Below are 13124 nucleotides of genomic sequence, written 5' to 3'. Positions count from 1 at the left end.
AATGAAAATATCCACCTTAGTTATCACCAAAGCTCTCTTTATTTAGCTGTAGATCATTTAACCGTTACACTGCCTCAGAAGCCTGTCCAAAATCATTTTCGTGAGGTGCCTTCATGCAAAAACGCTGCCTGCAAAGTCATTGCCTGATAAGGCAGCGAGGCAGCAAGTCACCTGCCTAAGTTTTCGGATGCAGCCAAAGATAAGATACATCATGTGACATCAGTTTACGTTTTGTTACCGGTAATGCTGAAATCACATTAATAAACTTTGTTCGTTTCTAAACGTTACCTGTCGGGTTTTGTTTACTATAGTTCAGCATAGGTTGATTTGTTTGCACGCCAAACTATGAATGAACATAGCTGTGATTTACATTTCTTTACATTGTTAACACCTCATCTGTTGATTACGAGCTAAACTATGAACGGACGTAACCATCATTTTCACTTTTGCATTGAGATTATATTTATTCCACAGTTCAAAAATATTTTCTGACACTTGTTTTTACTATAGTAACCATAATTTAGCCATGCTATTTTACTTTGTATTTCATGTAATTTTGTATCTCCAGTAAATGTATCTTTAAGAATCTTTATGCATTTTTAATGGAAAACAAGACAAAAATACTGAGGAAGAACATCACTTTTTTGCAACATGATCTGAACGTACAGAAAATTATAAAATATTCTAGTGTCTGGGAGCAGAGGGTTTCAGTGTGTTTTTGTAAAATAAATTTAATAATGAATATTTGTTGGAAGTTGTGTTTTCAAACTCTGAAGTTAATACAACTATCCAGACATTTACATTTACATTTACAGAACATATTTGTGTTTTTCCTCATTTGTTCCTCACATTTGATTTACTTGGTCTTTAAAAAGTCTTAAATTTACCTTCATAAAACCTGCAGAAACTCTGTTTCCTTACACGTTAAACTAAATATTCGGCCTGTTGCAGACACCACTGGTACACTGTCTGTGCCCTCGCTGTCCTCATCTCATGGGTCCCATGTGGAGCCTCAATCAGAATGTTCAGAATGCAGAAATTGATCACATTTTTCCCCTCTGTATAGGAACTACATGTATGTCACCTCTGCCTATGCTGGCCTCGCCTGCGACCCGTACCCGACCTGTGAAGACTGCTGGCAGGGTGTGTGTACTGGACCAAAAACGCCGAGCCCATTGACAACTTGCTTAATAAACACCATAGGAAGAAATATTCCACTACTGATCCAAACAGCACACGCTCCATCTGACCACAAAACTACACGTCACCTGGCCAAACTGCTGAACACCAGTTCTTCATTAAACAACTCCAGAGAAGCGTCTTTAAAGCAGGTAGTAAAACACCCAGAGCGCCTGTGGTTACAGTGAAGCCTGTGGATGTAAACCCAGCAGCACTGCTCTGACCACACTCCTAACTCACAAGACCATTGAGAGAATTGTATTATGGAGCCTCGTGGACAGCCAAAGATTTTTCCTCTATCCACTTTTTGTGTAATCAGCAAGGCCCTGTCAGGTTCTTCTACAGATTTTGTGAAATGGAACTGTAGCAGGGCCCAAACAGTCCTCACGTACACACAGGCTTTCCTGGCGTAGAAGGGAAATATGTTCAGTGCCCTGCTAAAGTCTTTTCCTTTTACCAACATCAGGGCATTGAGAAAGAGATGACCTGGAAAGAATCTAAAGAGTCTGCATTTTACAAGAAAAAAAAGGGGCAGAAAAAAAAGACATAAATGATATTCTTTTGCCCCTTAGTAATATTTAACTCATGTATATACTGTACATTTTTATTTTTTTATTTTTCAGTGTGATATTGTTATATATTGTCAGAATTCTATTTTTATTTTTATTTTATTTTTACTTTGGATTGATCTTAAAAAGTGCTTAAAGCATTTAATAAAAATACAACTGATAATTACAAATTGCTTCATGAGTGCTGTGTTCCACTTCGTATGACTAATATTTTACAGTTTCTATGGTTTTGGAAACACTTAATCATTTAACTTAAGTGTGACTTAAATTATTCCATCAATCAATTTTCATTCAGTACTGGAATATTACTCAGTTTGAGTTAAATTTAACTGTCTTTTATTTACATTACAAAAATCATTTAATATTTAATATAACCATTCTTGTTTTTAATATAACCATGAAATGTATAATAGTATCATTTTACTGTAATGTATACTAGTATCATTTTAATACTAATCATTTATTCATAATCCTTTTCTTTGTAATCCAAAAAGGCAAGACACAAATTTAAAATACTTTGCAGCTGTAATTAATTGTTCAGTTTTAGAATTTTGTTACATAAAAAGCACAATGCTGTGTGACTTAATGGTTTAGACCTACGTGAGTGGGATTTGAACCCCTTCAAAATAAATGCATGAAAATAATCTGATTGGCTGTGACATCATTTCCGCTCTTTGGCCGGCTGCTGCAATCTGATTGGCTGTCAGTGCATCACAACTATTGAGAAGGGTCTGGCTGCAGACTTGCACTTGCACTCTCTGACACTTGTGCTTCCGCTAGTGACGTCACTATCTTTATTTTTTTATTTTGTTCTATTTATTGATAACTTTTTGTTTGAATCTCTCAACATTTTATAACAGCAGCCAGGTGGTGAAGACAAGAAAAAAGAAACTAAATTACAAAGTCACTTGCAATCGCCACTTGCACTCTCCGCTACCTGCGACACTTGCAATCAACACAAATCGTGCATGTTGCCAATGAAGACAAGACACTGTGGTGGTGATTAAACAATTAAAACTAATTTAGTACTATAGCGTACAGGGTCCTGCAACAAAAAGACAAGACCTGCAAATCCTTGTCTTTTGTTAAGGGTTTTCCTCCTGTAGAAAAAAAAACAAACACTTTATATGGCATAATGTATTAAGACACATTAAGTTCAATTAAAAGACCAAATTCGATATATACAGTCGTGGCCAAAAGTTTTGAGAATTACATAAATATCAGTTTTCAAAAAGTTTGCTGCTAAACTGCTTTTAGATCTTTTTTTCAGTTGTTTCTGTGATGTACTGAAATATAATTACAAGCACTTCATACGTTTCAAAGGCTTTTATCGACAATTACATGACATTTATGCAAAGAGTCAGTATTTGCAGTGTTGGCCCTTCTTTTTCAGGACCTCTGCAATTCGACTGGGCATGCTCTCAATCAACTTCTGGGCCAAATCCTGACTGATAGCAACCCATTCTTTCATAATAACTTCTTGGAGTTTGTCAGAATTAGTGGGTTTTTTGTTTGTCCACGCGCCTCTTGAGGATTGACCACAAGTTCTCAATGGGATTAAGATCTGGGGAGTTTCCAGGCCATGGACCCAAAATTTCAACATTCTGGTCCCCGAGCCACTTCGTTATCACTTTTGCCTTATGGCACTGTGCTCCATCGTGCTGGAAAATGCATTGTTCTTCACGAAACTGTTGTTGGATTGTTGGAAGAAGTTGCTGTTGGAGGGTGTTTTGGTACCATTCTTTATTCATGGCTGTGTTTTTGGGCAGAATTGTGAGTGAGCCCACTCCCTTGGATGAGAAGCAACCCCACACATGAATGGTGTCAGGATGCTTTACTGTTGGCATGACACAGGACTGATGGTAGCGCTCACCTTTTCTTCTCCGGACAAGCCTTTTTCCAGATGCCCCAAACAATCGCAAAGGGGCTTCATCTGAGAATATGACTTTGCCCCAGTCCTCAGCAGTCCATTCACTATACTTTCTGCAGAAGATCAATCTGTCCCTGATGTTTTTTTTGGAGAGAAGTGGCTTCTTTGCTGCCCTTCTTGACACCAGGCCATCTTCCAAAAGTCTTCGCCTCACTGTGCGTGCAGATGCGCTCACACCTGCCTGCTGCCATTCCTGAGCAAGCTCTGCACTGGTGGCACTCCGATCCCGCAGGGCCGCATTAAGACTATAAGGGGCCCCTGGGCTTTACCTCTTGAGGGGCCCTTCCGGGGCTCGACAATAAGGACTGCCCGATTGCCCGAGGATAGTGTGAATGACGCTCGGGACAGTAGACGGAATGGTCACTTGCCCGATCGGGCTAGTGCTGTAGGGTGTGCGTTATATGTAGTCTATGATATCGTAATTGTTGATTTAACGATCTGATATTATCGAGTATGCATCTCACTTTACAAAAAACAAACAAAAACACACCCATTCTGTGCATGCATGCACTACCTGACTTAGTCTAGTAGGTTAGACTTGTGCACGTGATTTAGTTTTAATGCCTCAGAATTCAAATATGCCCCTGTATATATTTCATATTTATATAATTTAATATCTATGTTAACCAATATTACACAAAGAGTGCCGTTTTTCTCCAAATATTAGCATGATTTTAAATGTGATGATTTTATTCAGCGTACAGTTTAATAAACAAGAACTTAATATCAAGTGACTTACATTTTAGACACCAAATAATCTGTTTCGCTGTATTTCGCCAACGAAAATGGTTCCAAAGTCCACAGAATTGTTTTGCATCTCTGAGCAACATTTCCTGAGTGAATCAGCCGCTTGAATGAATCGGTTGAATCTCAATGATTTGCTCATTAACAGTGATTCGCTGCCACCTACTGGCGGGTTTAATTTCAGGTTTAAAGTGTCTTCATTTTTTTAATAATTCCACAGTATTTAACGTTTTATATTTTCAACATTAAAAACATTTTTATGCATCTGTAACTGCTCTTGACTAATACATTTTTAATAAAGTTTAATCTATTCTATAGTTATACATTAGATTACAGCTTCTGTACCTGAAAATCTCGTTTAAACCTACATGAAAAACTTGAAAAGCACCATTTATTTCATTTATATGTTTGTTCTGTTGTATTTATTTGTGCTATTACTCGTAATTTGATTATTTGTATTATTACTTACTGTTTGTCTAACAATATTTAAAATATAAATTAATCTAGTAGCTTTTGCTGTCATTAACCTATTATTGAGGTTAAATGTAACAAAGACAATGAAAACAATATCTATGCTTATTTTATAGGCCCATTTTCTTGTCTTTTACTTTTATTAATTTTTGTCGTGGGGCCAGTGAAAATTTTGGTGGGGCAAGTAAAATTTTGAATCACTGGCCCGACCGGGGTTGAGCCCTGCCTTCATCCATTGGAACTGCATAATTAATCGTTAAAAGTTATGGTTCCACCCCTTTTACTGTTAGGCCGTTTGTATCTATTACACGTTACCCCACCAGGTGGCAACAAGTGTTAAAAATCCATTTGTCATGGAATCATTCTCAATTTAATTCAGTTTTGCATGATGTCTGTGAGGGTTTTCTGCAGTCAACACGAGTACAGAGATCTTTTTCATGACTTATTATTGCGATTAAAAAGTAGTTTTAACATCAAGCACGTCCTACACGATTTTCTCATTCATGCATTTTCTTTTAGTAAAAAACTAAATGTGCCCAAATATCTTGCTTTAAAGAAATGATACGAACATCAAGCGCAATTAAGTGTTTGCTTCTGAAGGCATACGCAACTTTAATAGTAACAAGAGTGCTTTATTTAAATCATTATGTTAGTGTGATAAGGCCTATTTAAATACATGTATGCAGAATCGTTCGCATCAACATTGCAATACATAAAAATTATTATAATCCACAGCTGTAGTGTGGTGGCTAACTAACTACTGGGAGCTCAACTAAGTTAAGTTTAAAACAACATAACTATTTTGATAGACTATCATATCTAGCTACTGCTGCCAGCCTGCTAGTATATCACAACCAACCTGTAAATAGCGGTGATTCCCTTTCCCCTTCACCATTATCTGCATCTTCATCTTTCCCTGGGCATGCGTTCAAATATGATGTTAGTTTCAGATTTTTTTAACAAACTGTTCTGACGATCTACTTTATCTTGTGCTGTTTTTCTTTTTTGCGAACCACTTTCATATTTACGAGACATTGCAGTCACATTAGATTAGCTATTAGATTAGTTATTGTCATCATTAGAATAGGCGGCAATTATCTTATAAAGAATTCAACGTAAGTATGTCACGTGAGTTCGATACAGGCCAATAATTGAATGCTTTCAGACAATGATGAATTTATTGGATTTCAGACAATTAAATAATGCCCACTGTGACTGATGATTGCAGGGTTCATTGAGTGAGAGGGTTTGACTGACACTTCTCCAGCAGGACTTGCAATGCCCGCACGTGCATTCAAAGCAAAGCGATAAGTGTAATTTTAAAGGGACAGCCAACGAATTATAAAATCCGATTACAATATTTTCCGGCATCATCGGGGCACTCCCCCAGCACAGGGCCCTGGGCTTAAGCCCAGGTAAGCCCGTGCATTAATGCGGCCCAGACCATGGGTTTTGTGATGTTATTTGCCATAAATGTGATAGGAATGCCGTAATATTGTGAGATAGTAGCAACTGTTTGTAGTTGGGGTGGGCCTATTTGGGAGAAAATCCAGGGCCGTTTTTCACTCCCAGTCCATCCCTGATCCACTTAAAACTAGTTAAAACGCGATCCACAGGCGGATGTGTGGATGTCAGAGCGCGATGATGATCGAGTGTCAGGAAGAGCAGAAGAGCGCCGATAACATTGATGTGTCTCAGAAAAAACAGAAGCGTCTGTCATTTGAGAATCTTTTTCTGTTTGGCGTTTGACAATTTAAACAATTACTGCTGTCAGTGTCTGTTGAACCAAAAACATCCTTTTTATTGGTTAATGGAAGTAATTTTCACTTAACAAAAAGAGATTTTGCTGATTAGATCTAACCTGCTTAAACAGGTTACTGTAGATGAGGGACCCACTCATGAAGCCTAATGTTGTCCAGGTCCAGACCCAGACCCATGACTTTTAGCTAAGACCCTGCTGATGAGATCAGACAATATCACTGAGACACCACACATTACATATGACATTAATTTCACTCTTGTGTTGACACAAATTAAAATGAGTTTGAACGTTAATCATAACCATTGGCTTTTCATAAACCACTTTCATGAAGATAATGATGCGAGGATGACAGATGTGTCATAAATGAACTCAACAGGAGAGCAAACCTGAGGATATGACATCATCATCAAAGACTGACCCCACAAATTAAACTTGGCTCAACTTCAGTGAGGAAGAGTTTAACAAATCTCTTTAACCAAAAATACTTTACATTCATATACAATATAATCATCAGAAATACCATAAAGAGAGTTTTGAACACATTACAGCTTAACCCTCAGGTTACGTGTTTTGAGGCCCTAGAGATTTTGCCATTTTAATCCATTACTTAATTTAGTGGTGTAGCGTATCAGGCCTGAACCAGACAAATTAAAGATTTGATCGGGAGCCTGGTTGAAACATGAGCCGAATTCCACAGAAAGGCAGGATGTTGTAAATCCACTCCTAGCACCACAGTCTGAAGCAAGATAACTAACCAACTCTTTCAGAGAACAGCTTTCAATCTTAACACCATTAGAACAATTATTGACAATTTCAATTCGAAGAAGAGATTGTCAAATTTGGGGCAAGTAATCCAGATTGATGGTCAAAGAGATGCACAGCGTTACCATCACATGTAAACCCATGATAGTAATCATGATCACAAGCTCTTTGGATTGACTTCCCCCCACCTAGAAGGAAACCAGACTGAAATTCCTAAGGAGACCTGTTAACCCCTCTGGTCTTCACAGGACATATCCTTACTACACAGAATGGCACAGAGAATGCCTTCCAATGCATATATGCACCAAAATGAACTCCAAAAAGACTTCTAAATGGATATCAGTCCATTGCTTAACTCCATATCATACATGTAACCCACACATTTGACTTTAATGTTTCTAATCACTTATTGTGTATGTCTTTTTAAATAACTCTTGAATAGCTAAGGGATCATATTCATGTTTAGTATGTGTGTGTTCGAATCTTCTTGCTTGAAACTTTTCTGACCATCAGTTATTTGTCAAATGTATCATATTCTAGTTATAGGAATCATGTCCAAATTATACCCTGCAAGAGCGGGAAAATTCGGACCACGTGCTTGATAAGATAACATATGATTTATGAATGGGTGGGACAAACATCGCAACACACCGAGAAAAGACAACATCTAATTGGTCAAGACAACATTTGAGGTGTGGCCAAAAGGCCAGTTTAAATACTCAGGACACCATCAAATTTTGCTTTTAGCTTTTGCTTTAGCTTTTAGCCTTTGCTTTTAGCTTTTGCTATCAGTCATGCCGGCTTTAGCTTTTGCTTGTAGTTTAAGCTTTTAGTCATGCTTTTTGTCATCACTTTTAGCGTTCTTCGAGCACCGTTCCAGCGTGCTTCGGCCTGCACGCCTGCTGCTACTTAGCCACGATGAGAAGAAACACCACCTAGTCTCATCAAACTTTACTTCGTTTCATATACTTTAGTTTCTTTTCTTTTCCGTTTGAGAGTTTTGTGTTCTGAGTTAAGTTTTGTAACACCGTGTCTCCGAGTCTGACCTCGCGTGCCCGTCTGAAACTTCAACCAGCCCACAACTCCACATCGTCAGCCAACACCCAACCACGGGCTTCCCAAGACGTCATTTCAACGACTACTGAACTTCCAGCCAATCAGCAACCTCGGGAAACCCCCTTTTCAGCGACAACAAAGGGAACCCCGTTACACAGGCATCACAAGTAACATACCTCCAGACTCTGATCTGTACTGGTGTTATCTAATATAATTTTAATCTAATTGATGAACTCAGTGCGAGGGTTAATTAAGTGACTGATGGTTGTTCATGTCTATGCAATTTCACATATTGCTGTAAACTTGGGATTCCACATTCTCATCCTCTTAAACTCATTCTTCCCTAACTTTCTATCTTCCTGCAACTTGTGTGAATGTGCGAGTGCGTGTGCTTATGTGTTAGATTAGTTTATATGTCTTAGATTTATTCTAATAAAGCCTTATTCATATTGAAAAGAGAACTATCTTTTTTTTCTTAAAAACAAGTCAAAAACTTAAAATCCCGATCTTGTTACTGTGCTAATTAATAGTGTTTTCACTATACTTTGGATACTAATATCCAGCGCAGATTTGATGTTATACGGCTCGTTCAGTGAATCGCTGGCTGTTTTAGTGATCAGCCGTGAAACTGTGATTCTGTTCAAATTACCTTTAAAATCTTAAATGATTCCCTTTGAGCTAAATTGACCTGTTCCCCTTACAGTAGCATTTAATATAATATAATATCATATAATAAAATATATAATTTTTCTTTCACTGAGCAAAAAGATTATGCTGGCTGTTAGTTTGACTGTGTTTGCAGGGAAATAATGTTCTTTTGTTTCATTTGATCAAGAATTAATGCATTAGATTTCTTTTAAAGTAAAAATTTAAACTAATATTTCTACAATTTTCTGCTTTTCACACAACTTTCTTGGAAATAATAATGATGTCATAAAAATAACTATTTCACAAAAACAAATTATCATCCTTGTCAGATGAGCAAACTTGACCATAATATTTGACAGAAACATTAAAAACCATCATCCATGATTCACCCACAAATGAAACTCAGCTCAACTTCACTGAGGAAGAGTTTAATAAATCTTATGTACAAACAATACTTTACATTCATATAAAATACAATCATCAGAAATATCATAAAGAGTGTTTTAAACATATCAGAGCTAAACCCTCAGGTTGTGTGTTTAAGGCACTGGAGATTATTATTAATGACTACAGTCTCATTACACTGTATTCAGAACAAATAATGTTACAATAATATTGGTTAGTAGAAATAAAAATACAATATTTGGTTAGTAATTTTTTTTTTTTACAATTTAGGCCATGAAACATACTGTAATAAACATGTTTATCAAAAGACTTTTGTGAGTGTTTGTAACGAGATTTACTTAATGCACTGAATGAAATATAGAATTAAACAAAATATAGTCTAAACACTTAGTTTTACATCATATTGGTATATACATCTTATTATAAAGCATATACAATTTAGATTTTATCATATCATACAGTGTAAAATTTGAAAAATTTGTAAAGTTACCTATATATCAAGCACAATATATTTCATTCTAAATATTACAAATCCTTTGCCGTCAATTAAAGGTCTGAAATAGCACAACGAGTAAAACATGCACATGCTTATCTAGATTTATCTAGATTATTCATATATGAGATGTGCTCCAGATTAAGAAGAAATCAGAGATTGGAGGCATCAGAAAGAGCATCCTATTTTTCTGCAACTTTGAGTTTTTATTTTGAGTAGATAAAAATAAAAGTAGCAGACCCTTTACACATTTTAAGTTTTGTCTTACTCTTTTCTGTGTGCAGCTGCTGTTGTTAAAATCCAAGTAATGGTGACAGTGCCTCTGTAAACTCCTGTAACTCATACACATCAGCGCTTGATCACTGTGACTTCAGTTCTGATGATTCTGTTGGCTTCAATGTGTCTGTCCTGATCCATATTCTCCATCATCTACAACCTGACAGTACAGAAAAAAACACACAGTAAGAGATTCATTATGGGACATTACTGCTTAGGGCTGTGCAATTAATCACATTCGATTGTTGTGCGCATCTCGTCAGTAAAGCCGGTCCCTTTATTAAAAATAGAAAAACCATGAAAAGTTCCTTGTTTCTTTTTAGCTTGTATAGTAGGGCTGATCTCACAACAATCAAATGACATTATTTACTGACGAGATGCGCACGACAATCGAATGCGATTAATTGCACAGCCCTATTACTGCTGACACACATCTGCACTATGTGATATATGAATCATTACTACTTACTCCAGTGTCTCCAGTTTATAACGTGGATTGTTTTTTAAAGCAGAGAGCAGCTTCACTCCTGCATCTCCTACATTATTCCCAGACAGATCCAGTTCTCTCAGCTGTGACGATTTTGATCTCAGAGCAGACCTCAGAGCAGCACAACCTTCAGCTGTGACGCCACAATATCTCAACCTGCAGAACAACAACACACTCTTCACTCTCAGTTCAGCAGAAAAAAGATCACACACGTGTATTACACATTCAGTCTATTACACGTGTATTACACACTCAGTTGCTAAATCTAGCAATAAAATTGCCAAGTTGATAACATTAGCACAAATGAAGATAGTTAGAAAAATATTGAATCTCTGTGAGGCCATATAAAGAAATATAAAGCTCATATTATCCTAAAAGCTGTAAAGCACTAATTTGAAGTTAAATTTTTTTATATTTTTCTCACACACAACTATGGTTTTGCTTTAAAAGACACTGATTTATCAACTGGGGTCTTTTTGGATTATAGCGGTTTGTTTTGCATTTTCTTTGAAGCATTAAGTCTTGAGGTTACTATCCATTTGCCTTATATGAACTCAGAGATGTTTTTTTTTTTTTTCTAATCTAATATAACCATAATATACATAATTGTTTCAATGGAGCTTAACACTGAATATGATCTTACCTCAGTTTCTCCAGTTTACAGTGAGGATCCTTCAGTGCTTCAGAGAGCAGCTTCACTCCTGCATCTTCTATAGTATTCACAGACAGATCCAGTTCTCTCAGCTGTGAGGAGTTTGATCTCAGAGCTGAACTCAGAGCAGCAAAACCTTCGGCTGTGACGCCACACTTATACAACCTGCAGAACAACACACTCTTCACTCTCAGTTCAGCAGAAACAATCACACAAACACAGACTATGATTTTAAATGATAAATCTGTTTGTGTTACATCTCAGGATGTATTATTATTATTATTTTGTCTCATGTCTGAGGGGATGTTTACACACCATTTTAAACTAAAAACTTTTAATTTTCATGAAAATGGCGTTTCAGTTGGGGGGGTGCTTGAAAACAAAGTTTTAAAAACGGGTTTCAAAATACAATTTCTTTGGAAACAATATAGTTATGATCTCTGAGTAAAGATGTAATTTTTTGTGAAGACTGTGATGTCACACAGATGCATATTACGTGTTCAGTCTACAGGCTGTGAGTTTCTTTACAAAGTGACATCAGCAAGCTTGGCATGAATAATACAGCATTTTTAGTAATTTCTGTCCATGTGATTGTTTTGACAATGTTGTAGTCTGTATGCAAAACTTTTTAAAAATGCAGAGGAAGACTTTTCTGTTAACATATCCTAAGAGTTGTGATTGTGTGGTTATGGTTGTATGTTGTGTGTCTACTGTCTCTCTCACTTCACCTGCTTTCAGACCAAATCATCGCAGCTGCATCTTAACCCTTAACCCTCTGGAGTCTAAGGGTATTTTTGGGGCCTGGAGAAGTTTTGTCATGCCCTGACATTTGTGCTTTTTTCAGTTTCTTATAAATATCTAAATGGCTAAAGTCTAATCTCACTGTAATCAGCACAAACTAGGCTATAATAATATGTGAGCAGCATGTATGTACATGATTGTGTTTTTGAGAAAAAAAATGTTATGCGTGGTTAGTGAAAAACTAAAAATGTTAAATCACTTGAATAAGGCAATAAAACACATACAGAACATTGGTTCCCAGGAATTTTGAGAACTGGAGCTTGTAGCCTAAAATATTTTTTTTCTAAATGATGTGAAAATCATCTTGTTTACTCACTTACAGAAAACAATATATTGATTTAAATTTTCTAAGACACTTTTTGTTGGTAAAAGTCATATGCGAGTAGGCGTCAACTATCATGAATTCACACCTGAGAAGACAAAGGCCTGCATAATGAGCTGCATAATGAGCCATTCAGTCAGCTGTGTCACTGAGAGGGATGAGTTACAAGAAAGAATGTGTGGACAAAATAAATGTTTGCAGTTTATTTAGAATATATTTAATTATCCCACAACATAATTGAATATTCACTTGTGAGTGCAGTTAAACAGTTTATTAGGAAAAATCAAAGCTGACTTTCAAACTGAATTTTTTGCATCATTACTCCAGTCACACAATCCTTCAGAAATCCTTTTAACAATCTTATTTTCTCCAAAAAACATTTATTGTTTATTATTTATCATCATCATTATTATTATTAATATTATTATTATTAATGTTGAAAAGAGCTGAGAATATTTTTTTAAAGTTTTTTAAGGGGGGATAAATTGAAAGAACAGCAATGATTGTTACATTTGTTACAGTTACATTTATTGTTACATTTATATTATTTACATCAGGCTTTTGAAT

The 13124-nt window shown here is 36.3% G+C and overlaps 2 protein-coding genes across 2 annotated transcripts in view; both read right to left on the bottom strand.

Annotated features, from left to right (window-relative positions):
• LOC122135992 (lipopolysaccharide-induced tumor necrosis factor-alpha factor homolog) overlaps positions 1 to 13124 on the bottom strand; it is a 613569-nt gene that overhangs the window by 425850 nt on the left and 174595 nt on the right. The gene's annotated exons all lie outside the window — the stretch shown is intronic.
• The window catches only part of LOC109105037 (NACHT, LRR and PYD domains-containing protein 3-like), a 106727-nt gene that overhangs the window by 5998 nt on the left and 87605 nt on the right, over positions 1 to 13124 (bottom strand). The window contains exon 11 of the mRNA XM_042717355.1: positions 11426 to 11599. Within this exon, the coding sequence (XP_042573289.1) occupies positions 11426 to 11599 (174 nt within the window). The remainder of the gene's footprint in view (positions 1 to 11425; positions 11600 to 13124) is intronic.

The sequence above is a fragment of the Cyprinus carpio genome, chromosome B1 (genome assembly GCF_018340385.1).
Source record: "Cyprinus carpio isolate SPL01 chromosome B1, ASM1834038v1, whole genome shotgun sequence".
Taxonomy (NCBI): domain Eukaryota; kingdom Metazoa; phylum Chordata; class Actinopteri; order Cypriniformes; family Cyprinidae; genus Cyprinus; species Cyprinus carpio.
The sequence above is the reverse complement of the archived record's forward strand: the minus strand, read 5'-3'. Positions and strand labels throughout refer to the sequence as shown.